This window comes from Falco biarmicus, chromosome 14, assembly GCF_023638135.1.
Source record: "Falco biarmicus isolate bFalBia1 chromosome 14, bFalBia1.pri, whole genome shotgun sequence".
Lineage (NCBI taxonomy): Eukaryota > Metazoa > Chordata > Aves > Falconiformes > Falconidae > Falco > Falco biarmicus.
The window spans coordinates 22682735-22710449 of NC_079301.1; the positions used below are offsets into that span (position 1 = coordinate 22682735).

A 27715-nucleotide genomic window follows, 5' to 3' on the forward strand; every position below is an offset into this window, starting at 1 on the left:
GCGGGGGGGCCGGGCCGGGGGGGCCGGGCCGGGGGGGGCCGGGCGGGGCGGGGGGCAGCGGGGGGCCGGGCCGGGCCGCGCTCGCCTCCCCGCGCCCCGCCGCCGCCGCGCAGGCGCAGAGCCCCCCCTCCCCCTCCTCCCCCTCCCCCTCCTCCCACCCCCCCAACGGCTGCGCGCGCGCGGCGGCGGCTCCCTCCCGCTGTGTGCCCGGGCGGCCGGAGAAAGGCGGCGGCGGCGGCGGAGCTGGGCGGCAGCCCCTACCCACCCACCGGGCTCCCACCGGCGGCCGCCGCAGGTACCGTGTGAGGGAGGGGTGGGATGGGCTGGGGGTGGCCCCGGCCGCGCCCGATCCCCCGCCCGGCTCCGGCTCCGTCCCCGCCCGGGCGCGCCTCACGCAGGATCCCCCGCCCGTGGGGCTCCCAACGGGCCGCTGCCTCCTCCCCGCGGCGCCCGGTGCCGGCAGCCGCCGCTCCGCGCGCTGCCCCGGCTCTGCCCGCGGGGACCGGCCCCGGGCGCTGTCCGGGCGGCGGGGCCGGGCCGGGGGGCGGCCGCGGTGCGGGGGCTGCTGACCTGCCCGCGAGCACCCGGATGTCCCTGAGAAGGTCCCGCTTGTCTCGGGCACGGTGGGGGCTGGAAACGCGGCTGCCCTCCCCACCCCCCCGGCCCTTGTTTCACCCCCAGCCACCCCGCCCGTTACACGGTGACGTTAAGTTTTGCCGCCTCGCGGTCCCCCCGCGCCCCCCGCTGCTTCGCCCGGTGCCTTTGCCACTCGCTCCTCGTGGGAAAAGCCCGACCGGCCCCAACCCGGCTTCCCCCGCGGGGGATGGAGCGTTCGCTGCCCCTCAGCCGAGGGGGTTTCGGTGACGGCCTCGTCGCCCTGGCCCCCCGCGGGGCCCCCTTGTCCCTGGGCAGCCGGGCCGGCCGTCCCGCTGGCGCGGCCGTGGCTTGGAAGCATCTTCGGGCATCCCGCTCGTCCCGCCGGGATGCGGGCTGGTTTCGCGGGAGTGCGGATGCACGGAAGGAGGGGGCACGCCAGTGGGAACGGGTTCTCGGTAACTACGAATTAAAATTTCTTTTCCCCAAGCCAAGGTGACTTCAGCAATGCTCCTTGCAGGCACGGCTTGGAACGCTGCGGTGGAGGCGCGAGGCAGCCAGCTCTGTTCGCTTACTGCTCCTCGTAAGTGCTGCCTGTGTTCGGTACTAGTTCAGCTGTAAGCCTAAAATTTTCATCTTGCATGTGGAGGAGCAAAACAAACCAAAGCATCAAGTAAAAGAACCAAACCAAACCTGTAATTTTTAGGAAATGTGCTTGGCTACCGCTGTTACAAGTAGCGAAGCAACGAGGAGATGCTAAGGTGCGTTTGGGGGGAGGGGTATTTCTAATCTTGCTGGCTTTGTGTACTTTGTGTGGCACCCGGTTGTCATGGTTTCCTCTACCTGCTGGCCGTCAACCCTTAAAAACAGGAGAAATTTTCAGACGGTGAAGGAGGGGGTGGGTGGGGGGAGAACATCTACAGCCACAAAAAAACCAGGATTCAAATGCACTTGCAATGCTTGCATCAAATCTTTTAGTCTCTGAACTGGCTGCATCATCTAACTCCCTTCTTCTGTCTGTCAGTTTGCCCTCCTTCTGCAAAATTGGCTTTATAATTTTTTTAGGGGAATCCATCTTACTTGCTCTGTGGAACATTAATGTCATATTAGGGGCTTTTCAATGAAGAGTCAATTCAGAAATGAATGCACGCGTTGAACATGAAAGCTCATGTAAATCACTAGTAGGGAAAAACTAGAGTTTGCTTGTTATTTTGTAAGTGCTGTAAAACTGTATGTTAAATGCACCAGTGTTATTATGTGGCTTTTGGGAAGCCTGAATGTCTGTGCTGTTTAAAGCTGCCAGAGTGATGGTGCTCTGCATGCTCTTCCTTGGTCAACACAACCACCGGACGAATAGAATCACAGAATCGTTTTAGGTTGGAAAAAACCTTTAAGGTCATAGATTCCAACTGCTAACCCAGCACTGCCAAGTCGTAGTGCTTAAGACAAGAAAAGCAGAGAGGTGGCTTCATTCTACAAAACTTACTGGAATCTGTAATCCATGGTGTGACATATTTAATTTTCCTGGTTTTCGCTGTGTTTGCATCAGAGAGTGTGCCTCTCTCTTTTCAGTTGTAACAGGAAAATATGCCAGTAAAGACATTAGTCACGTTTATTTTCATGTACCACAGTAACTGCAGTTCTTGTTGGTAGTCTTTGGTATAAGTTGATACAGAAATGTTTTCAAGGTTTTTTTTCTGCTTTTCCAGGATAAACCTGGTAACAAACAAAGGATGTTTTTACCATTTTCTTAATGCTGTCATTGTCTGACGTCAGCACCTTGCTAATTATGTTTCCTGACTTTGCTCAATCAGTGCTTTTCTCCTGTATTTTGTTTGTAAACAGATGGAAACTAAACTATTGTGCTTGATTAAATCAGCTTCTTTTTATACAGTCTAATTTGCACCATAAGAGTGGCACATCCTAGCTGTTTAAAATGAGTAATTTGTGTGTGTGGAAATGTTTCATACTCATTTCAGTTGTTCTTTTTCAATAGATTTTGATTAAATTTAGTCACCTTGTACCCCAGTGTAATTACTTTATGCCTGTAACAGTCAGAATTTTTGGTGTTTAATTCCAGTTTGCTTAAAATACTGTGTGTCTTTGTGGAGCTTTTATGTGTTTTTCGTGTCTTGCAGTGAAACTGTGCTTTCTGGATGATGGTAGTGCCTGGAAATGCCCCGGTCATCCAGCAGGATCACGCTCTAGAGCCTGACTTAGGACGAGACTCAACGGAGAGCTCAGCCATGGGCCCTGACACAGAGCCGGCCTCCGAGGAGGTTGGCCCCGAGCTAGCGGAGGTGCGAAAGCTGCGGGAGCTGGTGAGGAGGCTGGAGATCGAGAATCAGCACCCGAGAACGAAGAGTAGCAGGAGCATGCTTGGGACAAACATGCAGAGCGAGATCCATACTGGTGTGGATAACCATGGCTCTGGTCTTAATGGGATGGAAATTAATAATAGCATCAATGCCATAACTGAGAAGCAAGAGTTGCAAATAATGGCAGATCTGCACAACCAATTAAGCAAAATAAGAAAAGAGGAAGGAGAGAGCAACTGCTTAAAAAAAGACATAGATGCCCAAATGCAATATAGTCTCATCAGTGCTGCTGAGGAGTTGTCTTCCAGTGTGTGTAAGGTGGAGATGAAGACAGACGATAACGTTAGATGTTCTTCACGTACAGATACAAGTAATAGCACAGAGCGTGTGGGGAACTTGGTCATTGTGGGTATTGATTCCTCGGTTACAATAAATGAACAACATCCCAATGCAAAATGCGGAGATGTAGAAAGTCTTTCGAATGATGCAGATCTGGATGAAGTGAAGGTGTTGGAACTTGAAAATTGCACTGAAGAAGAAGATAGCTGGTATGTATTTCAAACCTTCGGTAATACGTGGAGCTTGCGCTGCTTGGGAGTTTCTGTGTTTAAGTGTGCAATAATTTTTAAGGGTATAAAAGTATAGGAACTCGTTTTGTACAGTGTTTTGATTTTTAACAGCAAGAGTGCACTTCTCATTATCAGCTATTCTTATTTTTAAGACCATTGTGCCAGAGCATTATTTTATTAAAAAATCAGCGTAAGGCTTGTCTTCCCCCTTTCTTCCTGACGCTGCTGTAGCAAGCACAGAAAACTTCCTTTCCCTGTTTATGTAAAATGCGTGCAGATGAATGAATGATGGAGGTTTAAAACTTTGTGCGTAGCTGTCAAATACTGTATTTAAATATGCATTTTGTAAAACACAAACCGAGACCTTAAACCGTCTGGAATTTGTGGTTTTTGCTAGTATCTAAAGTTGACAAATCATTGCCACTTCCTGAATATTGTTTCTTTGCAGTTAACCTGTTTCTTTTGTTTAGGGAACTGAACTGAAACAGATCAATGATGTAATCCTTAACAGACCTTACTTGGTAGCACTCTCCACTTCACCAGCAGCCTTGTTTAGAACTTGTTTTATAAATCAGCAGATTAATTTCCCTTGCCCTTCCAAAGCTAATTAAAGTTTGAGGCTAATTCCAGCTCATGCAATAGCTGTGATTTGAGATTTTTACCTAGCGTTCTTAACTTTTAAGACTTTGTAGGGTAGCCTCTGGGATCTGCAAATTGTGTTTCAAAACTGTGTAGCTAATCTAGTAGCAAAGACAGCATTGCAGAATGGTTGCTGAATACAAAACACATCTTAAACTCTAAAAATTCATTAGCTGTTAGAAGTGATGGTGAAGTTTTGTTAATGGAATGGAGCTCATGTAATGACATCAACTCAAGTCTAAATACAAGGTTATATTAAAAACATGATTTTTTTTTCCCCCCAAGCTTTTTTTTTTAAACAGCAAATACTGGTTCTAACTTGATCACTGAAAAAAAAAAAAAAAGGGGGGGGGGGAAAGGGTAAAAAGGAAGGAAAGAGGAAAAAAAAAAAGGAATATATTTAACCAGTTGAATTTGGAAGACAGGCTTCATTATTTCCATGTCGATGAAAACAGCTAGTTTTATATTCATGTTTATATAACCTGTGACATGAGAGATTCTTCAAACTATATTGACTTGGTAAAGAAACCAGGCAGAGTCTGAGATTTACACGGGCAGTGACTACTGTCCGATGCAATCAGGAGAGATTCTGCACCCAGCAGCTCGGTTTATTAATCTTTCCCTGAGCTGGTGGCTAATAAGTTCGTTCTTCTTTACCAGGTACCCCTCTCAGTATAACTTGTAGGATCTTCATGGTTTTAATACCTCTGTCGTCTTGTCAAATTTGGTTGATAATAGGTTAGCATATTAAAAAGAGGTACCCCAAGGAGCTTAAAATAATGGTGATATTATGGAGCACTTGTGCAGGTACTATTATCATAAATTACCTTTGATCATTGTTGCATTGCTTCTGTCTGTTTCATTTTCCTGTTGTCAAACAAACCTGGTAAAACAAGAAGTGGCTTTTGCAATGGCTTCTTGTTCTAGAGCTCTTCTGCTACACAAAGTGGGGAACAAATAATATATGTACAGTCAGTAGTGCATGGCTGTGCTTATTGCCAGGATATTAGGATTTAGGGTATTATCCAAAACTGTCTTCATAAGCATGTGTCTCGTGTACTGTCTGTGCAGATATTCATGCATTCCTATCAGCAATAACCAGAAAAAAGTAGTTGGGGGGGTATTAAAAAAACCACAACAAACCAACAAAACCCCCTTAATGCTTATGGATTTAGGATCAGCTTTAATAAGGTAGCTTTGCTGATTGGGGGGAATTTTGTACTGGATGTAACTAAGTGGATGTAAGTACCAGATGGAAGTAATATCTAATGTGTTGAGCGGTGTATTAGTCAAAGCAAATAGCTTACTATATTGTTACATTTGCAATCTGTTTTTTAATGTTACACATAAGGAAAAAACCAATCTAATATTGGAAGCGATCATGTGTACTTTGATACTTAGGATTTTTTTGTGATTTCTGAGAAATTCACAGTGGCCTTGTTTTTTCCTGTCACTGCTGAATTGATACATTTTAACAGCCCAGAAAAACAAATATCCTTTTGGTTTTCTTTAATATTACCTAGTAGAGGGGATGATGGTTTGTACCTTAGAGCATACTAAGAGCTCTTTGCATTGTTTTAAAGTCTGGAAGTGTTGAAAACAAGGTGGGGAGCAGAAAGCTGTCGATAAGAGAGGCTTTGGTTGTCAGGGCTTCAGGACATTCTGGTTTCAAGAACAGGTCCAAACTTCAGGGTAATTTCTATCGTGGTATTTGCTTATGCCCCATGACTCCTTAGCAGGTGAAGCCTCCCGCTGAGTCTGCCGTGTGGGTTTGTGCCACTTGAGCTGAGGCCGCCACAGCAGAACCCACTGCCCGGGGAGGGTGGAAGCACCAGGAGTGGGTGGGAGGGTTTGTTACTGCTCCCTGCAGGTGCAGATGGACTCTGTTTCTGCCCCGTTTTGAAATGATTGGCTTTACTTGGATCAAACTTGCAAGCGTTTCAGTGCAACTTCCCTTGGCTTCGGCAAGATATGTGTGGTCTAAGGTTTTGTTTTTAAAAGCGACACGGTAAATCCTGAACGCCTGTGACACGTGAGGTGTGGCGTCACACGCCGTAGCTGTAACTCTGTCCTGCTTTGGTGTCTGTCCCTTGACTTTCTTAGGTCACTTTCTCAAGTAGCTGTTTGAAATCGTAAATATCCTTGAGAGCCAGTCAAGTGAAAGTTTGCTTTCTGTGCTGTCGAGTTCAGTGTGATGCTTAACTTAAACGTGAGCGCTGTTTGCCCACTGCTGGTGACCAGTTCTCCCCCTTGCACCGGTGCTGTGCAAATCAGCTCCCGAGCTGTTTGTAGAAAGGCAGTTACCTGTGCAGAGGGGGCGAAGGTACCACCTGCATTAGCATCACCTTGTCTGTCTTCCTTAGTGTTTGTCATTGTTAGGTACTCCCCCTGCATGAGAACAGAGTTGTGGCTTTCTGTGCATTTAGTTTATTGTTCTTTGTGCAGTGATTTGTGTTCATCATTTTGTTATGCATTCCCGTGCTACTTGTTTGGTGTTTTGCCAAATATGAGTTATTTTTCCTGCTAAGACTCGGGAGAGAGAATTTTGACTTGGAGTGATGATGAAACGATTCATATTCCAACTCCCTCTGAACTATAAATTGTTCTTATTCATGTGTCATTGGATGAAAGAGAGAGAAAGAAGTGGCAGAAGTGAAAAGCCTTACATTTTTTCAGTACTTTTTTACTGAATTAAACTATTTTTGCCTCCATCTCCTTTGATGGACTGAGTACCAAACTCTCTGTCCATGCCTCACCTTGAACAACTTCAGGTTTTCTCCTTGACGGAAGGAAAGAGGCCTTTGTACGTGTCTCCCCAGTATTGCTGCTGCTGTTGCTTAAGATCTTGATCCCAGTGGCAAAACTGCCAGCAGTTTAACACAGGGCTTCAGGTAAGCTTTTCTGTATGTATGTTCTTCTGCTTTTTTTTTTTTGTAAAGAAACAACGAATCACACCATAACAATCAAGCACATCCATGTAACAGAACCTTGTCTTTACGTTGCTGCGTTCCTTTTAGAAGAAAATGTAACATACGATGGGTGCGTACATGAATGTACCAGTCAGCCTGAGGTGGTCCTGGTTTCTTGTGGGGTGAGGAGGAGAAGGAATCTGTGTCACTCAGGGGAATCCCTGTGTTGCTGCTACATCCACGCCTTGCACAGTTTTCATTCCCAAAAGCCTGTCTTTCAACGGAAAACAGGCTGTGCTGCCTTCGCCTTAGCGTTGTGTTGCCTCCTGCTTGAATCCAGGGGTTCAACACAGCAAGGAGGGTGCCCTTGAAATAGTCTTTGCAGGAAGAAGGAGCATGGTTTGGTCAAATTACTGTTCAGGAGCTTCCTGGGAGTGTATGTTTTCAGCCTTAGCCCTGTGTCCAGTGGCCACCTATATTAATGTCTTAAGGTGTTTAATTCAGCATCACTGCAGGGTGTCACCCTTGTTAGCTGCTTGTACCATCAGCGATAGGAAAAAAAAAAATATGGAGAAGTTCCACCAAATGAGGATGTGCTTCTGCCATTTTACCAATATCATGAAAAATACAGCATCTTGTGCCTCTTAATTTGGGGGAGAACTTTAACTCCCTACTCTCTATATAATCAATTCACACATTTCCGCAGGCCACGTCGCAGTTTGCCTGCAGTTTTTCCTTGCTGTTGAGACTCTACATGACTCGGAAACAGTAATCTGCGAGGTCTTGGTTTCTTAGGCAGGTCATCTTACGAAAACCTTCTAAAGATATTTTTAACAATGGATGTCAGCTCTGTTGCATTAAATAATGTACAGATGACTTATCAAAAACATTTCCTGACTGCTTAGATTGTTTGAATAGCGCGTTATCTGTTTGTGCTAGCTGCCCTTAGCGGTGACAATGCTCCGTGTAGGGGCTGGCTGGCTGTGCACAATCTCTGGGTAGACGAGCTCCTTCAGAACCCCGTCTGTGCAGCTCCACGATAGCATTGCTATCAGCAGGCTTCGTTGCCAGTAATTGCCAGTGCCGGAGTAATCTGAAAGGAAGAATCTACCTGCTTCTCTGACGCTTGTGTGCAAAATATGACCTTTCAGGTTCAATTGCTTTTGACGGTGGAGGCTTGAAATGACTGAGCTCTTAGTGAAGTGCTTGAGGTATTGGCTCCCGGCTCTTTCTGTAGGATGAGGTGTGGGCACGGTAATTCCCTGCTCGGTGGCACTGCCAGAGTGGCGGGGGAAGCCTTTTTATCTTGCTGCAGCAAGCCTGCTACCGACGCTGCACAGCATCCTTGCGCAGCGTACTACGTATAATGGGGCTCTTAAGTTGTTCCACAAGGTGCCTTTTGATCATCCCGCAGACTGCAGGCTGCGTCAGGAGATCAAGCTAATGCGATGTTTAGAGCTTCTCTGTGACTTAGCGACTAGATTTTTGCTATTTTGTTCAACAGGATCAGCCACGAGAGAGACATGAGGAAGTGATGCCCCTTCTGGGTTTTGCAGGATAATTTTTTTTTTTCTCTTCCCAATTTCTGTTACTTGGGAATGAAGGCTCAAACTTCTACTTGGGCTAATACTGTAACGTTTTTTGTGTGGAGTGTTTTCCACAGGGTTTTTGTCTTTTTTCCTGTTATATTTCTGTCCCTTCAAGACCCAGACATGACTGTTTCACTGTTGCTTTCCACAACACTATATTGTCAGTATTGGTATTTCTGTTTAATGTTAAATAGTGTCTAGATTTGAGATTAGAGCAACATAAGCACAGTAATAAATCTGAACATAACTCTCTGAAGTCTGATACATAAAGGAGAGGAAAATGAATGCATTATCTGTTTGAGGTACACACTTTAAGAAGAATTTAGTGGCTGCCTTGGCACTTTCTGGAGGTGCATCTTATAAAGCTAAATTGTTCTAAACATATTTAGCTACCTCAGGACTCTTTCTCCTTGCATTGGTGTGTATAACTCAAAGGTTTGAAAATGAGTGTGATGTCTGCCATTTCCAGTACTGGTGTAGCTGCCAGGGCTACGTGCTGTGGAAGATGATTAATAAGCCGAGCGTATGTCTTAAAAACTGAGGTTCGTTTTACTTTCGGTTTAATTTACTGATGTACTAGTTACAGAGCTTTCTGCAGCTTGGATTTTCTTATGATCTATAGATTTACTAGTGCGTATTCCGCGTGACTAGGACCCTAAATTCTCAGGCAGTACTGGCTTGCACTCTTACAACTCATCTGATGTGTCACTGGGTTGTGAAGATGCTTGTTTTTCGGTACAGCGTGTGAGTTGGGAAAATTGTCATGGTATTTTCTAGATTCTTGGGGCTTTTTATTTAAAGCAGTATTTTCAAAAATCAAACAAGAGTGGCTATTAACTGCCATAAGTCCTCCTGTGACATTGACCCCAAAAGAAAAATACTCTTTCTAGAAGATGCTCTGCTGTTAGTGCATTGGAATATGTCAGTATAAAATGGAAAGAATCCCACAAATTTATTTTTGAGTGGCTACATTCTAATAGAAGGAAAAAAAATAAATCTCACTTTGTGCTTGCTGCACAACTCAAACTACTTGGCTCTTACCAGAGGTGCAGTTCATAAAATACTTCATAGGGGGGAAACACATATACTAGTAAGCAGAAACTAAAGATGTTTTATCTAGGGGTTTCCTCACAGAAGCTGAAGGAAATCTCGTTCACATTTAATAAGTTATGCAGCAAAACCCCAGTACATCAAATTGAGAATATATTCCCAAATGTTTACCTTCTGAATTTTGTATTAGGCCTTGTACCTATCTAGATAACTTCTAATTGTCATTTGCAATTTGACAAAAGAAAACATTCAAAGCACAACTTTTTGCCATTTAAACAGAGCCTGCTTTACACCCAAACTGCTGAGTTGCAGGAACAAAATGCAAAGTAAAGCTTTCTCGGTATTCGGGTGTTTGTTAAAACCAAAAGACTTTGGCTGACTCCTAAACTGGCAGTCGTACACGCGCCTAATGGTACGCCCCGGTACCTTTTCTTCCAGTGCTTATTGGATTAAATTAACCTGACAAATCCAACAGCCTTAGAGGAAAAAACTACCAGAAATAAAATTCTGATTGTCTTTTAAACAGAGCAGTGAGCAGAGCTTGTCACGAAAGACTTTCAGCCGAGGCCTGCTCAGGCTCAGCTGGATGGCGGCGGCGCGTGGGCCTGCCCTCTGCGGCCATGGCAGTTGTGCCGCGGCGGCTGGCGGGGGAGCGCGGCGTGGGGGGAGCCGCTAGCAAAAGGTGACTTTTGGTTCCTAAAAGCGTGTCCGGAAGAATCTTCACTCCGATTTGTGGGACTGCTGGTTTCAGTTTACCGGCTGATGGTGTGAGTGCTCCAGAAGAAGCTGTGGCAGTGTTTTGGGCGGTGTGTCGAACCCTTCCCCAAAGCTACTCAAAAAGGAGAACAGTAAACCTGCTGCTGTGAGACCAAGCCAGAATTCATCACTTTTATAAGCTGCCTGTTGGTGCTCTGAAAAATTGAGTTGTGCTTGCTTAGTTGAGTTTGGTGGAATGATGAGGCCACCTCTTGCCAACAGACTTGTTAGCTGCAGGGCTGGAGAGGGCTCGGACAGCCGGGGAAGCGGGAGCTGAGCTCCGCGTGGGAATGGTTGGAGCAGTCGGACAGGGATCTCCTTCCAGCTGACACCGTCCTGCGTAGAAACGTGATTAACAGCACGGGAGGAGCTGGGCAGGACAACTATTTCCTGAAGTGGAGCAGGATTGTCTCCCTTAACCTAAAATACATGAAGAACAGCGTGACCTGCCCTAAGGAGGCTGTTGGCCTCTTTTTTAGTTTGATGGTTTTATTGCTGCTTTTTTTGGTCTGAACTGTAAAATGAATCCGGAGAGAGGGCACTTTGCTTTCTCTGTTTTATTGGATCTGAGTGGCTGTAATGCTCATTTATCCATGCTGAAACGCAGCAAGATGTGCTTGTGGGGTCTTTCATAAAAGATAACAATTGCAGATTCAGGAGTATTTGTGTTCATGTTTCTCAGCATTTATTTTGTCAATAGCAAATTAACTTTCGTTTGTGTTTTTTTTTTTTTTTTATTTGCATGTGGTTTTGTGTAAAGCTTGGTATGAAAAAGCTTCTGTGTGAGATGTGACCAAAGAGACTGAATCTCTGCTCCTTGAAAAAGATGGGTTTGGCCAGGGGCGGGAATATTATTAAGATCTGTAAAGTCATGAGTGGCATGTCAGGAGGCAGTAGAGAACAGTTACCTTTCACCTGTATCCCATGCTCCAAGAACCAGCAATATCAAGAGTAAATTTGACGACGTGTCAGGTCATTTCAGAGCAGGGGAGCGGAGGTGGTTCTTCACCCTGCGCATTGGTGCGTGGTGGGACTCATTGCAGTAGAGTGCTGTGGGTGCTGAAAGCAGATACAGATTCAAAAAAGGGATTAGATGGCTTCACTGGAAAAGGTTATTTTGGGAGCTGTTGCATACAGAGCTGCTCAATCCAGTAGCCCCAAATTGCCAAGCATGGGAGGCCGGGGCAGCTTTTGCATCAGTACAGCTTGTGGAGTGATTGTTTCCATACTCATCCTGACCAGGAGACAGGGTAATTGGTTAGAGAGACAATAGATGCCACCACAGTATTTTAAATATTCCCGTTGTTTATATGTTTTTTTTTCTTGGCCAAACATTACTTTCATGGGTAGGACACTTGGCAACCAAGAGTCCCATAGTGTGTTTCTGTATCTTTGAAACATGAGTGTTTTTTGGAAATTAATGGGATAATTACTAAAATAGCTGATGACTTGGATTAGTTTTGTTGTGGAAAGGAGTTATGAATTGAATATGAGATGTCTGTGTGGGAATGAGTAACTGGAGCAGAAAGACTTGATGTATCTTGCTGCAGGAGAGTCGGTTTATTGCTAGAAGAGAGAGCAGGGTGCAATTGAAGTGCATGTCGACATTCCTTTAAATCTTAAAGCCATCTTCATGATCATTTTATGCTCAAATACTGGATTTTGCACTGATGAAGGTGAAATATTATGTATCCATCAGTGTGAGGACAGCTGTTGGGAGTAGTGCAAATTGAGTGTGGCTGTAGCCAGTTTGCTGGTGACCAAGAGAGTTCTTTGTCACCTCCGAGCAGTTTGCGAGGTGAAGGAGTAAGGGATGGCTGCTTGAGGTGGCAGTGGAAGAAAAATAGCAGTTGTGTGATTGTGTGCGTGGAAGAACTCACAGGAGATTATGAACCTGTTTACGTGAATTTTCTCGATGCAGAGAGGTAGCAGCTGTGCTGGCTGTGCGAAGGGTGGCCCAGAGACCGAGCCTTGGTGTCCGCAGGTGGCAGCTGAATCCATCAGGCTCCTGCATATTCATCTCCCCCAATCTAGTCTCAAAGCATTTCCCTTCCAGAAAGGCATTCGGTATCTAAAAACTGCAAAGACCTAGAAGTTTTCTTCATAATTCTACATGTAATTTTAAGAAATTACATTGTGGACAAGTTCAGTATTTCGAAACTGAGGCTGAAGAATATCACAGGCCTGCTCACAAGATCAAAACCACTGGCTTTCACAAACCTCCTCTCTGATTTTTTAGTGAATTCAGAGGTAATCACCTCACAGACTCTTCCAGAAACTGCACAGATGCAGGTCCCTAAGGTCATCATCGCAGAGCTTCTTTTCCTACCTGTGAATGCTGTTTATGAGCCCCTGAATGACTTCAGCAGAACGCTGTATTAAATATCTTTTTGTAGCAATGCATTCATAGCACCGTACATATATATTGGCACATGCATATGAAGATTACTTAGCTGGAACTCTAATGTTAAAGTAAGGTACCTGTTAGTATATGCAGGAAATTTATTGTCTCTGCAGGCAGGTTCTGTTAATGATGGCACTTCACGTTTCTCTTCCTGCCTTCCTTGGGCTGTGAATGGAGATCTCGATGCCCTCTATGTGAGGGTGTTCTTTTCTCAGTGACATGTAAGAATTAAAAACTGCTTAACTTCTGTATGTAGACAATACTGATTATTATTTTTTTTTCCCCTTCCTCACAAAAGTTTTAAGTCTGTTGCTAAATAGCAAAACTGTTAAAACGTAAGGTGCTTTTTTTGTTGGGATTTTTTGACTGTAAAAATGGAAATGTGGGATATGTAAGTAAAATACTGGAGTTGCTTTTCAGTCTGGCTCCTACGCCCTTTGACTTTTCTTCAGAAACATTTTCTACTTAACGCAATAAAGGTTAAGATGCTGCTTTAAACAAGATCAGTTGTAAATAATCCAACACTGTAAGATGATTATATCTGTCTATACATAGGGCTAATCCTGTATGTGTACGCAGAACAGTGCTAAGGTTATTAGAACTGTCAGAAGCTTAGGCTTCAGGAGAACTTACCCAACATTACAATAAAAAAGGAGGAAAGGTAGCATACAGTCATACTTCCTAACTGTTTGAAATTTTCTAAATCTTCCAGTTAAATGGTTTATCCCTGAAATCTGTGAATAGAGTTCTTGCTATTCATTCAGTGTCTTGGAGAGCTGCTGTTAGGAGATAGCAGCCAGCCGTTGCCTGCTGTGCAATACAGGGGAACATCCAGAGCCGTGAGGTTTTTAGCAAAAAAAAAAAAAATACAACAGTTAGACTTCTGAAAGTAGATCACCTTGAATCTCAAGTTACAACACCTCCTGTCTGTGTCATGAGATGGGTTTTTTGAGGGGGAGTGAAGGGAAGGGCAGTGGTGACAGGTAATGGTGATAAACCAACGACTTAACGTTTAGTAGTATTCCAGCAGCCCAGGCTTGAACCTGGCCTTGCAGTGGCAGCGTACTTCTCTGTGAAGCCATCTTTAAGTGAATTTTACTAATGTGATAGTAAGTTTTGTTTCTGACTCATAGTATACAATTTATATTTTTCCATCCTGTTTTTAATTTGGATACCTTTTCTATTGCTTACCGTTAGGTATACTTTGGTAAATGCTACGTTAGTGGCTGTGTGCTTTGAGTTAATGAGCATTTTTTTTACTGTCTCCTTTCAATCCTTGCAAAGGCTCTATGTGTCCCCAAGAAAATCTATTACAGATCAGAAAACGGACTCGCCTTTAAAATGGTGCCGCCAGGTGCTGGATAATCCCAGTCCCGAGACAGAAGCAGCCTGCCGAACTCTTATAAACAGACTTGATCAAGGTACGTAAACTATAAGCATTGCTTCTACAAGTGTCTTTTCATTCCACTCGTGTACTCCGCGTTACTGAGGAGCAGTAAAGCAAAGGAGATGTGAAGTTTGTGGTTGCCGCAGTGGAGAGCATCTGCGGAGATAGGCTTCAGATGTTTGCTCTGGGGGCCTGTTTGTACAGCAGCGTTTATTATTGTATAAAATTGTATAAAACCCCTGCTTTCCATTTTGATCGATAATGCCTCAGCTGGTGAAGGTAAGAGTTCATTCTGTAAACATTTAGAAAATCATGCTGATTGCAAGTAATAGACAAAACAGAGCTGTGATTTTTTTTTTTTTTTTTTTTTTTTCCTGTATGTTAAGCTGCAAATACAGGCATTTCAAATTATTTGCCAAACTGACCACCTTGCTTTCTGGGTTTTTAATATGTTCAGAGCCTAAATATTAAAATACATTTTGGTGTTTTCAGGCTTTTGATTTTATTTTATCATTTTTTTAGTATTTAAACACCTGTAATGTAAAAATACATAAAGGAAAAAATGTGCTTCTGGGGAGTGGGGGAGAGAATCACATGGAACTATTATTGCAGCTGTTTTCTGTGTAAGAAGTTCTAGTGCTGTTGAGCGTTTCTAATGGTGATTACTCCTGCCATATGTTACCTTTAGTATTACCTGGTTAAATAGCTGTCTGATGCTCAAAGCTTAAAATAATGACACATTAAAATCTGTAACTTGAAGAAGTGGTGTCACTTGGAAACCTAGTGTATCTTCCAGTTTTACCATCCCCTGAAAGCACTTCGTATGGTGGCTTTTAGCTGTGTTATTTAACCACTGAGGGAAAATCCCTTACTTCACCTGCCTGAAACAAAAACACCGTGGAGCATCCTGTTCAGTACTCGTGTATCACCATCACAGTCAGTGTCCTGGTGTCGTAGGTTTGCGGTTTTTTTTCCTTTCTCAGAGCACAGAAGGATCAATCCCGTGTTCACCTTCACTGCTGTAAGGGCTGTTAGAATAGGCACACAGTTTACTTCATGACAAAACCGTGAAGGTTATTCTGTTTGTACACACCTGTAGTACATCACCTGGAATGTCTGGTGGATATCCTGCCTTTGTCTTTTAAAATGTACTCCGCATTTGTATGTAAGATGGACTGAATTGCTGATAGCCAAGACACTGAGGGCTTTGAAAGTGAATAAGTAATCCTTCTCTATTTTGTATAGCTTGCTAGATCATGCAGCTTTCCCATGTCGACAACTGTGATTTACCCTGCAGCTGGAGGGATGACTAGTTTTATTATTTAATTCTAAAAACTCATTACTGAACACCATGTTGCAGCCTCATCTATCTAGTGTGACTCATGCACATCTGAACACAAAAGCTGTGGTTAGCAGTGTTTGAAAAAAGTGAAGTTTCTGAGCGAATTAATGTTTTGAAGTTCAGTGATGTTCTTAACTGCTGAAAATACAACCTCCAGTTTGGTACAAAAGTTGTTGTCTGCCTGGGTTTCAAATTGGCTGGCTTTATCTTCTGTGTGAATGCAATAATTTTGTTTCCAGTGTGACCAGTAATTTGCCTTTGCTGATTTGAAGTCTGAGAGGCCACTGTTTTGTTTTTTGAAGTTTACATCCTAACAGTGTTTTGGCTCTGTTTGTAATCAGGGTTATTTTGAGTTTAGCCTTGAAATTCCTGATCTGAGATAACTGAGTGTAGTTTGAGAACAAACAATTTACTTTTATAAACCACCTTTGCTTAAAAATTTGAACGAAGATTCATTTGATTAACTCTTTGCTTTCTGTCTGAAATGTCTCAGACTTCATTTGTACTCTCTCTCCTTTTTAACTAAAATAGTCTTATGTTTGGGTAGGAAATAAAAAAAACTATTTATGTAATGAATCTTTATTATTTTCTGAGCTACTGTTTTCTCAGTGGTAATGGTTTGGTGGGCAATTCAGCAGCCCCTTGAATACATGTAGATCACAGAGACATTTCCGTAGTGTTGTAGCTGCTTATTTCCAGCTTCAGTAAGCATGGATGCACGAGGTTTTGCTACCTGGCTTATTTTGATTGTTTCCCTAACTTGTATGCGAGTCTGTGTGCTGGATAAGTATTTCGGAACAGTTGTTTTGTATATGTGTTTGCTCTCCTTTTAATCTAAAGGCATAGCTTTTGTGGTTTAATGCTGTTTTGATTCCATCATTAAAAATTCAGAATAACACATGCATAAACTTCAATGGAGGAGTTTAAAATGACAATGGGGTATAGAGGTGACAGATATTTATAAAAACAGTCTTTGAAGGCCAGCACTGAAACTTTGGGAAGTGTATGGCTTCCTTAAAACCTAGCTTGTCAGTGGTTATTCTTGGAATTCTTCAGAAGTGACAAAAGAAGTTAAAGGGGGAGAGTGAGCAAGGGAACAGGCGCTGCTTTGCTTTCTACATCTTGCAAGTGACACTGCCAAGATGTCTTATGTGAAGTAAATCTTACATACAATATTTAATCTTGTTTGATCTGATGCCTTTCTTTATCTTATGCTCTTCATTTTTAAAAACAATTTGATAACCTTTATGGCTTTTCTGTATTTTTCCTTCTAGCCAGTAGATGGAAAAACCTGTATTGCAGTCCATTGGCATCACCAAGCGCACATAATTTGAATACAGAGACAGGCTCCTGTAGCAATGCACTAAACTCTCCCGGGCATCTCAAATCGACTAACAAAGCACTACTAACCTGTGGCAGCTCAGGTATGGCATGTCAGTAGAGCACTGCAAACCTGTAGTGTTTAAAATGCAAGGAGTATTACTAATTGACACAGGGAATTCCAAGTTTTCAAGAGATGCAAGTCCCCACCATGAGGTTTTTCTCCTCTCAATCTGCTCACTTACTGACCCAGGTTTCATCTGTTGCGTGGGAGGAAACCTCCTTGCATTCTAAATGTCTTGTAGTTATTTCATGGTTTTGTGTTTATAACTTTACATATTTATAAATGGTACTAATTTCAAGTGACTTAGAAAACAGCTGTTGGGGCAAAGAAAATACTGCTTTTAATCGTATGTAGGTGTTAACTTTATACAGTTACTTGGATTCAGTTTTCTGACTTGAGCTGTGACGTTTGTTTCAAGTTTGTGAAAATAAAAGGCGCAGTCTACAGGATAAGCCCTTAAATTGGCCTAGTGGGCAGCTAAACACAGCATTACAAAAGCTTTCCACCAGACTTAATTGTGTTTGGAGTAAGATTTCCTACCTTAGAGGCAACTTACACAAAATTCTTGTTAGAAGCCTGTATTTGTAAGTATGATAATGAAGCTTCTCCTGACGGCTTAGCCTCAAGTCTGCCTTTGCATTTACACCGCTGCCTAAGGAGCCCCTGTAGGCTCTTCCAGGAGCTTTGTTTATCCTTGATGCATTTCATGCTCAGTTTCCTAGTACAAATGCTTTGCCTCTTGGCTCTACTATCCAAGGAGTCTTCATTTGTTTGTTTGTTTTGGTGGAAATTGCTATATCCCAGTTTGCATGTTTAAAAACAGAGCATCTTTAACAGCTTCTGGCTTGAAACTTGATGTTAAGTGAACCTTTTCTTTTTTTTATTTTTTAAGAAAAAATAAAAAGGGTTGCATATGGATGTTTTCACAGCTGCAGGTATGCTTTTAAGATCTGCTGGTTTTCTGCTGTAAATAGAAATTAACGCTTATCTCTGTTTTTCAAACAAAAGGACTGGTTTTTTTTGCAAGCTGAATTCTGTAGGGAAAAACCTCTAAATCAATTTCTTGTTCTTAATATGAGGTTGGCTGGCAATCCAGATGTCTAACCCCCTTTTTGCACAGAAACAAGTTACTGATGTGTAAAACCAAAGTGACTGTGCATTTTCTAGACTCTGCAAATCTGCTTAAGCTGTCAAGGGTACCAAATAAAAAGCCAAGTACAGAACAGGCTTGGCCTGTGTACGATTATATGTGATAGTTCACTTCATCATGTTTGGTGGCTCTACCCTTGTGTATTGTGTAGGCTCTAACGTGAGTTTAAAGTTCATTGCCAACTTGATTGACGCAAATCTAATTTTATTTCTAAGAAAAAATGGAGCTTTCCTACAGTTCAGATGAAAAATGTTAAACATTAACTTCCCTTAAAAACTAAACAAAAAAAACCCCACCACCTTTTAAGAAGTCCAGATGTGGTATATTTTGAGGTTTCTATAATAAAAACCGTAATCAGTTCAGCTTGCAAAGTTGAGCCACAGCAGTTTTTGCTGATGAAAGACTATGACTGTTTTTCTTCCCCTCCTTGAATGTTTTTAAATAGGCCTGCAATTTGAAATGCAACAACCAAACTAAAAACACAGAATTGAATTGGGAGCCTTGCTTTTCACAAAGCTGTATTCTGGATACAGCTGCATTAAAAATACAGCTTTTGGTATTAAAGATGATGTCAGTTACAGCAGGAAACCTGCACTGATTCATTATACTACATCCTGCAGGTGCAATCTCTACATGTTGGCTTTATTTCAGCTGCTTACAGTGTGTTTTCCTGACACCAGAAGGAAAGGAATGGGATTATGTTATACAGAGTGCAGTCTTAATGCTGGGGTGTCTCAACCTGGGGTATTTGTGTAACACACACAGACGTGCTCCTTACACTACAGTCACACTTCTGTCACTGTTGTCTGTAAGCATCCTGAAACTGGAAAGACCATGCCTTTTTGAAGGAGGAATTTAAGGCTGACTGATACAAAGCAATTTGCTTAATGTCCATGGAAGAAATTTGTTTTACACCTGGACTTCCAATATGTGTTTTCAGTGTCGTCAGTTACTGTTCTTCAAAGCTGGTTCAAGAAATAACACTGGGGACCTGCTGCGTTTTCCTGCCTGATGGTGGAATTAACCACTGTTTGAAAGGGTTGCTCAGCAATGGTTTTTAGATGTTTTGCTGAGAGCAGACGAAATGTTTTATTCCCAACGTCATTGTTGAGAATTATTCAGTAGGGGCACTGCTGTGAAGACTTCTTAGAACGCAGCAGGCAAAACTGCGTGGGCCAAAGTGAGAGTCAATGGTGACTGACATTGCGTAGATGCTTTGGGAGGCCAACCTGTGTCCTTGGTGGTCCTGGTGTACTGCAGCCTGCGTGCTTTGTATGGAGTGATGATCCTGCATCCCTGCTTGGGCAGGATTTGTGTTTCTTAAGCCTACTCTAGCTGGAAGTGGTATTAAGTGCTCTTACGCTTTTGCATATCTACTAGCTTTAGCCGATCTTCTGTCAGATTGTGTTTTGTAACTTTTTTTTTTGTGGATCTAAATCTATATAGTACTAATTGCAGCCTTGCCTTGGAATTGATTTAAAGTAATGATGTACTGTCTCCTAAAGTAGCTCGTAAGTTATATAGCCCTACATGTCTGTGTTCAAGGGTTAGTTACGTGAGGAGCATATTACGGTATTTTGTAACGTGTGGCATAGATAAGCATGTGCTGTATAGAGGTTTTACATTCAATAATTCTTCTGTGCTTCCAGATTTTTTTCTAGCAATTTTTTTTTGTTGTTATTGCTGTGATTGGTTGGATTATTTTTTTATATACAAAGCAGTATGGTAGTTATAAAATGAGAACAGAACGATGAAGGTATGCTCGCTCTCAAAGGTACCACCCCCAGCCAGAATTAACACTGATGGATGGTAGCAGGATTCTACCACTGCCTGCCCCTGCCTGCCGTCTGCAGGCACGGGTGAGCTACCTGCGAAGTGATGCTCAGCCTTCCTGCAGAAACGGTCATCCCAGATGCCCAGAGGAGAGCTGTCTGAGGAGAACCGAAGGCAGTTGTGGTGCCACATTTCTGTGTGTAAGGGCTACTTATGAGCCTCCCACATCTGAAGGACAAGAACCAGTATAACCCCAAAGTTACATGGCTTGTTCTCATCTCCCAATTTCAGTAGCAAGTAGTTGTACTCTTATGCCATGGAAAATACTGACTTGCTTAAGAAAAAGTGCTAACATGTAAAAGTTTGCAATTGGTGGCGATTATGATGATATTTTTACTATTATTCTTCAAAAGGAAAATTATCTTCCTAATGGTTGACTTACGGAAAAACTTCCCTGGTGGGAAGATCCTTCCAGTCTGTTTTTTATGACCTGTTGCATGAACAAGCTATGTCCTTCCCTGTAGGAGAAGGTTTGGTTTATGATGACAGCAGGGGGAGAAGGATGAACCTCAGGGACGGGGAGGAGGCAGCCTAGCGTAAACTACTTTGCATAAGCAGATCGCATGTCTGATTTTTGAGATGCTGTACTCTGAAAGCCATTTGGATCCTTTTACTCCTGTGACTGCTTACCAACACCCTAGCAAGCACTTTGTGTAACTTTGCTGCTTCGTATCAGTAGTTGCCCCTTTCTCAAAATGGGCAGAAATAATACCAGTGATGTTTCGAAGCTCAAAATTGCCAAGCGTCTCTTTGCCACCTTCTTGACAGAAGTCCACAGTTTGTTCCCCACAGACACTCTGCCTCCTGAAAGCTGCAGGTTAAAATACTGAGCATTAGGTTCTCAATTTCTAATTTCTTAATTATTTCTAGCAACCATGCCTCACCTTCACAACTGCACTGATTTTATTACTGGGATAAACTCTGCTGCTCGTTCTTGTTCTGTATGTGGTGGTCTGAATGCTTTTTCTGTTCCTTCCTCCTCTTCCCTCCTGAAGGTTATCTGAGCATGCATTCTGCACTGAGCTCTCAGTCGTCTGTGGACAGTGAGCTGAGTACGTCCGACGACTCCATCTCTATGGGATATAAACTGCAGGACTTGACTGATGTCCAGGTTATGGCTCGCCTTCAGGAAGAAAGTACGTGACAGTGATCTCCTTTCTTTGTGTTACAGTTTTAGAATTGTAGAGAAACGGAGATGGATTCCAACTGTTCTTCTCTTCCCCCTTTCCCCAACAACCAAAAAAATCTAATACATCATTTGAAATGTTTGTGGTTTGCCAGGGCTTCCTTTAGTAATCTAGAGCCAAACTGCCACTTAAACGTAGAGGTTGTATAACGTTCTCAAGATCACACTTCTTAAAGCAGAGGATAGCCTTGAAATTCTTATCCAACCCCCCACTTCGTTAAATAGTAAGCACCCTTTAATACTCAAAAATATTCCAGCCCCAATTTTCTCCGCAGTACAGGTGAAGTTTCATGAGTAACTGTTTCATAATAGTGGCAGTTTAAACAGCAGCAGCTCGGAGTTGCCTGCCTGGCTGCTGTCCCCTCACCTGAGCAAACACAGGCAGCTGTGTGCCTGCGCTGTGCATTGGCTTGGGGAACTCATCCAGCTGAAAAAATAACCCAGCACAATTTTTTTTTTTTTTTTTGCTTGTAAATTTTATTTTTCTGAGCAGATGCCTAACTGCAGCCTGAAATCGTATTGGAAGCTGTCTAGAGGGCTGAGTTTTATAAGCTATTTCACAGAAGATGCAAGGAGTATTTCACTGCTGTGTTGAGTAAAAACCAAGAGTTCAAGGGTACTAGAACTGAAAGAGCTGAAATTACAATTCAACTTTTGTTCTGGTAAAGTGCTCAGAGACAGCTCTGCAAATTTAACAAGCATAAAACATGTTTGTGTCCCAGTGTGTGGGGATTTCAGGGCCCTGATGCAGTTGGAAGAGACCTTAAAGACCACCTAGTTCCAGCCCCCTGCCATGGGCAGGGGCCCCTCCCCCCAGCCCAGGCTGCTCCCAGCCCCATCCAGCCTGGCCTTGGGCACTGCCGGGGATGGGGCACCCACAGCTGCTCTGGGCAGCCTGGGCCACTGTCTCACCACCCCCACAGCGAAGAATTTCTGCCTTGTATCTTATCTAAATCAACCCTCTTTCAGTATAAAGGTGTTGCCCTTTGCCCTATCGCTGCACACCCTTGTAAAAAGTCCCTGTCAAATCACGGGTGAACTCGCTGTTAACTTCACTGTGACTTGGATGAGGTCCTAATTGAAGATCAGGGTGGAACAAAGTGGTTGGATCTGTTTTTCTGTGCAAATGAATCATTAATTTGATTTACAGGAAATAGAGAATGAAGTTCTGTTTTTCTTTTGGAGAACATCTATTTGCTTTTAGGACTGTGCCCTTATAAATTTAAAAAATACTGTGATCTAGGAATTGGAATATAGGACCTAAAAGACATAGGATCTTGCTGTCACTTTTATTGCAGCTCAGGAAAAGTTGTATTGATGTGAATAGAAAGAAAAAAGTAGTTACTTGATTTAAACTTGAGTATTTTGTTATGCTTTTTGAATACTTCTTTAAAAATATCAAGGAAACATTACAAAGTTTCCAGTGAAATATGAAAAGCTGGGAATGATGGAAGCTCTTTGTATTTGCGCTGTGAAGGGAGAAGAGCAGGGCATGCTTGTTTTTAATCCTTGCACCGAGAAGAGGATTTTTCAGAACTGTAACTGATGCCTTTCTCAGAAGTCTCTAGAACCAGCTTGCTAAAGTAGTTCTTGATAAGAAGTTGTTTGTATTTTGTTAGGCAGGAAGACTTAAATAAAGGCTTAATTTGGGGGAGGACTTGTAAGTAAACCCGACAGGTGCACTGTAGATGTCAATAAAAAGCAGGTGTTCTTTTTCATGTGGGGGACGAAGTTCAAATCTGTGTTTCAACCTGTTGAAATGCTGGTGGGTGCATAATTAATTGCACTAAAAACTACTGTAAATTTGACTCCTACACCTAGTTAACCTAACGGTGCTTGTGTGGCAATATGTAGTCCCCAGTCACAGCTGCTTGTGTATGTGACACAAGAAGTAATTCAGGTCAGTTTGAATATTAACTCTTTGCTCTAATTAAACAGTACCGATTCGGGTGACGCTGTTCCAGTTTAGAGATTCTGTAAGCTGTGTCTTCAGTAAAGAGTTACTAACTTGACTCTCCTTCCAAGGTGAAATGAATCGTTGGTAAAAGCATTGCGTCTGAATTTGTGTTGTAACTGGGTGTGGAATTTCTATTTTGAAGTGTGATGACTTTGAGCCACGTTGCCCTCCATCCCCAGGCCTCCGTCAGGACTGTGCCTCCAGCTCTGCTTCCGTGTCACGTCGCAGTTCCAGTGCCTCCCTTCACTCTCTGCGAAGGGGTACCTACAGCGACCAGGAGTTCGACACGTACAGCCTCGAGGATGAGGATGATTACGATTGTTCCCTCTCGTACCGTAGCGCTCACCGATACTCCCCATCTCCACTCAGTTCGCCCCGCTGTCAGTCCCCTTCTTCCAGTGCCGATTATGGCAGGTCATCTACTTCCCGTATCCGTCCTCCGAGGAGATCGGTGCAAAGTCCGATGCAAGACCGGCTCAAGTACACCAACAGCGAAGGTCAGCTGGTTGTGAGCTTTGGATAGGCGTCGATAAAAGTAATTCTTGTGTATACATTTTAAAAGCGCTGTTATTTAATGGATGCTAAGAATGAGCTGCACACTTGTCTCCTTTTAAGTGCGTATGCTTTTCAAGAGATAGTCTAAACCATTAGACATCTCTGTCGCTACCAGGAGCAGGAAATAAAGAGAATTTGCTCTTGATTTCAGAGGAGATGCGCCACAGCATGCCCAACCTGGCCAGGACCAGCCTTCGCGCTTTGGAGTCTGTAAGGAGCAGTCGGAGCTTGGAGTCGGATCTGCAGGTGCCAAGCAGCCGCATCCCGAGAACTCAGCAGCGGTCAGCAGGTCCGTGCCGGCGCTGCCGTGGTCTCTCTGACCCACCTGACCCAGGCGAGGCCCCTGGACGCAGGGTGCACGCTGAAGCATTCTTAAAATACTGTTGCCAGCTGGGTTATTCTTCCCTTTGTTCCCTGTTTCTAGGTCTGGCTCCCAGCAAGCTCCGGTATTCCTCCGGCGCTGGGCAGTCTCCCTTGACGGTGCGGCAGCCCCTGAAGGCCGGGTCCTGCACAACCTCCCTGTTGGCACCCAGGCAGCCCGTAAAAGCCGGCAGTTACACAAGTGCTGTTAGCGGAGTTCGAAAACCACCAGCGTCTTCGCTTAATACAGGGTCTTCCAGTAGCAGCTGCACTACCAGAAGCAGTAATATGGTCACTGTGGCAAAAAATTCACCCGTTAAAGCACGCACGTCTGTGGGAGGGATCTCGGTGCCCAAGAACAAGCCACCGCCACCGTCCAGGAGGTAAGTGTGAGACTTCAAGCCTCGCAGACCTGAATGTCTGCCTTTATTTCACAGGTTAGAAACTTTTTTATGGAATTCATGTTCATCTCTGACTTTAAAGTGTGGCATGGGTGCAGAGTTGGGTCAGAGCTACCGATTATAACTTTAGGTGTAGGGTGATGGTTGGAAACGCTTAGAGAAAGGGTGGTGGTTAGCTGGCAGATTCATAGATGTAAGTACTTTGCCCCCCAGTCAAGAAGCAAAGGGTTGCAGTTCTTTTAAGTACCACTACAATTAAATTCTGTTAAAGTATGTGTGAACCAGCAGGCTGGGACTCATTGGCTTCTGGGCGAGATACCCCTTTTCACTGTGTAGTATTACATCTGTTCAAAAAAAAGAAGTAGCTTTTTTAAACAAAGCTAACTATCCAGGAAAATGAAGTGGCACAGGCTCAAACTTACTTCTGTAAGAAATTAATATTATGGTAGGTAGTTATTTGGCGCAGACGTCTGGGTTTGGGAGGGGAAAAACCTCTTCCACAGGACTAATAACCTAGCTTTGCTGTTAATTGAATAATCTTCCCAGATGACCCACTGTGTTACTGGCAAAATAAGTTTGATGGTTGGGTTTTTTTCTTTCTTCCTTAAGTCTTTAGTACTGTAGGTGGGCATTGTCCAAGGTCTAGTAAGATTTTAGAAGGGTTTGGAAAGTAGGACAAATTAACAAGGCTTGTCTTCAGCACAATTCTGTATCATTATAGTAACTGTATTCAGTGGTGAAAGCAGAACATACGTAGTGGTTTCCAAAAAAGCACAATTTTTGTCTTGTTGCACAGGTCTGAACTGATTTAGGGGCTGCATCTTAATCAGAAAGACTAATGGGGTTTTTGGACTTCCTTTTTGACATGTATTTCTAGCTTTTGGCTTTTACAGTTAGCTTCCTAAATATTTAGACAGTGGATAGCTGAAGTCTGTAGACAGTCTAAGGCAAGAGCTGTTCAGTTAGAACAAATCTAATCTCTTTTCTAAAGAATAAAACCTCCAAGATGGTTGTTAACAACTGTATGCACAGACTGCTTTATGCCATCGTGGCAAAGTGCGGTCTTCTCCCGTTCCAAGGCATCTGCTGTGCTTTTGTGTGTGGTAAATTGCCAAAAGCTACTTTTTTACACCTGCTTGCAGTACAATGATAGCGTAAACTTTTATGATTGAGGGAAGTTAAGTTGATTCAGTATCAGACTAATAAGCAATTAATACTTGTTGACTTTCAATGTCCCATTGTGGCCTTAAATTAAAATGTTATCTGCTTAATTAAAAAAATTCAAAAGGGAACTTTTGACCTCTTGATCTGTAGGAGTATTCTACATACAACCTGATTATTTTTTATGTGTTTAGTCATATTTGCAGGGAAACAATATTTCTCTTGCGGGTTTTTCCCATAACTGAGTCCAACAATATTAATAACTTAGCAGAGCAGGATAAATATGTCCCTGGTGACAGTTTAAACCGCCTGAAATTGCTGGTGCGGTGCATGGCCTGTGCACATGTGACTGCAGCTGTTGACCGAAGGTGGGCAGATGTTGACGTTGTCCAAAGCCAGATGCTGCAAAGCTCCATCTAAGCTAAACCCTGCAGCAGGCACCCTGCGCACCTCAGCAGGTCGCTGGGGGCTCTGCTGCTTGTAGCTGTTAGTGACTTCTTGTGTGTGTGTGTGTCTTAAACCAGGTTTCTTCAGTCAGCACAGACCACCGAGGATGACTCGTGGAAGGACGGGTGTTACTGACAACCCGAAGTGCTGATGTGCTGCCAGACACCTCTGTGAAGCAGATCCCCAGCTGGCTGGGCGTAAGAATGGTATTTGAAATTGAAACCAGAGACCCGTTGCACTGCAGACTGATGTATATAGTTCCTCTCCTCTTGAACACAAACCATCCTCACCACCTGCTATTCTGCCAAGAGCCTGACCTCTTCTGGGTGGAACAGCCAGCCGCTTTACTGCGTTTCCACTCTTCTGAACGTTACTGAAATATGAGTCTTCACACGAAGACTGAAAATAGCCTTATTTCATATAAACCTCTACTTGCAGCCCTTCGGAAGGCTTGTCACAGGAGAAGACTTCTGCCGTGACCTGCTCCGGAGGATGCTTGCTTCAGAAGGCTGCTGGTTGTCCCGCCTGTGCCAGAAAGCAGGTTGGAGCTGCTGCTGTGGTGTGTTGCATAGCAGTGGCTTGGGGAGACTAGAAATAGGTATATAGCTGTTAGAAGTTAAGACTTTTTAAATGCAACCTGATGTATTCTAATAATTTGTCTGAAACTCAACTGTTTGGTTTTGATTATATTTTTTTTTTACTTCTGTATAGAATGTATTTCTGCTACTTTTTATTGTTTGTTCTAGAAGATGAAGCAGGTTTTTATAACTGTAGTACACTTCAAGGTGTTGTATTCAAGTGTGTGCATCACAGTTCACAAGTGAAGGGGCAGTACACAATATTTGTGTGGGTTTGTGAACAGGCAGTTGCAGGGAGGGCGGATGCTATTTAAAAACTGCTGTTTATCAGCATCTTCATCTTTCAGATGAGGAAGTTAATGAACACCAGTTAAAAGTAAACTTTTTAAAAATAACCCTCCCTGACTGATTTGACTTGAAGTGTTTCTCTTTGATCTCTATTAACTAGCTCCTAACTGCCCTGATTTTTGTAGAAGTTTTTACTGTCTCTTTGGATATGAAGGATTCGGTGTCCTTTTTCCTCAGCAAGTGCTGGATGCTATGGATACAGTCTTAGTACACAAAATATGCACCGATAGCAATGTTCTCCCTGCCATCAATGTGATTTTGATAGTGTAGTTTAATAAAATGTTATGGTGCTGAAATAGAGCTGCTTTATTCAAACAGCAAGCCTGACTTCTGAGTGGTTTTTGTGCTGGGAATGCGGCTTTTCAGGATGGGCCTGGCCCTATACAGCCGTCTGTGGCTGCACTGTGGCTCTTAATGCTTGGTCCAGAAGTCTCTTATGATGCAAGTATCGATATTTACCTTCAATTTCCTTAGATTTTGTAAGAATGAGGGGGGTGCTAATAAAGGAAAAAATTAATTCACAGCACTCACTTCACATCTTTTCTAGAACATCCACAAGTGGCCTAAACACAACAAAATACACAAAATGACACTAGTGAGTAGGAAGCTCCGCAGGTGCCTTAGAGCAGAGTGTGCTTTCTCCATCAGGTTTGCTTTAGAAAGGAAAAAAAACAATCGGGTACCAACCCTCTCTTCCCATTTCAGACTGGGTCTGTCACCTCTTGAGAGAGGCCCCTGCAAGCCAGGAACTGAAAAGGAGCGAGGGTTTCTTTCTATATCAATGTTTTATTGTAAGCT

At 43.3% G+C, this 27715-nt stretch overlaps 1 protein-coding gene across 5 annotated transcripts; it reads left to right on the forward strand.

Moving 5' to 3' along the window:
• Nucleotides 1-163: 163 nt before the first annotated feature.
• Nucleotides 164-27238, forward strand: LOC130158858 (SLAIN motif-containing protein-like). 5 transcript variants are annotated; one of them, XM_056359941.1, is made up of 10 exons: nucleotides 164-295; nucleotides 1085-1177; nucleotides 2733-3460; nucleotides 14113-14249; nucleotides 16832-16981; nucleotides 20920-21060; nucleotides 23247-23564; nucleotides 23774-23911; nucleotides 24047-24365; nucleotides 26069-27238. In XM_056359941.1, exons 3-10 carry the CDS (start codon nucleotides 2751-2753, stop codon nucleotides 26124-26126), a joined length of 1971 nt encoding a protein of 656 aa, XP_056215916.1. In that variant the 5' UTR covers nucleotides 164-295; nucleotides 1085-1177; nucleotides 2733-2750; the 3' UTR covers nucleotides 26127-27238. The 5 variants fall into 5 exon arrangements, with proteins under 5 accessions (XP_056215916.1, XP_056215919.1, XP_056215921.1 ...); XM_056359944.1 differs by having other exon boundaries at nucleotides 1115-1177; XM_056359943.1 differs by having other exon boundaries at nucleotides 176-295; nucleotides 1090-1177.
• The last annotated feature ends 477 nt before the right edge of the window (nucleotides 27239-27715 follow it).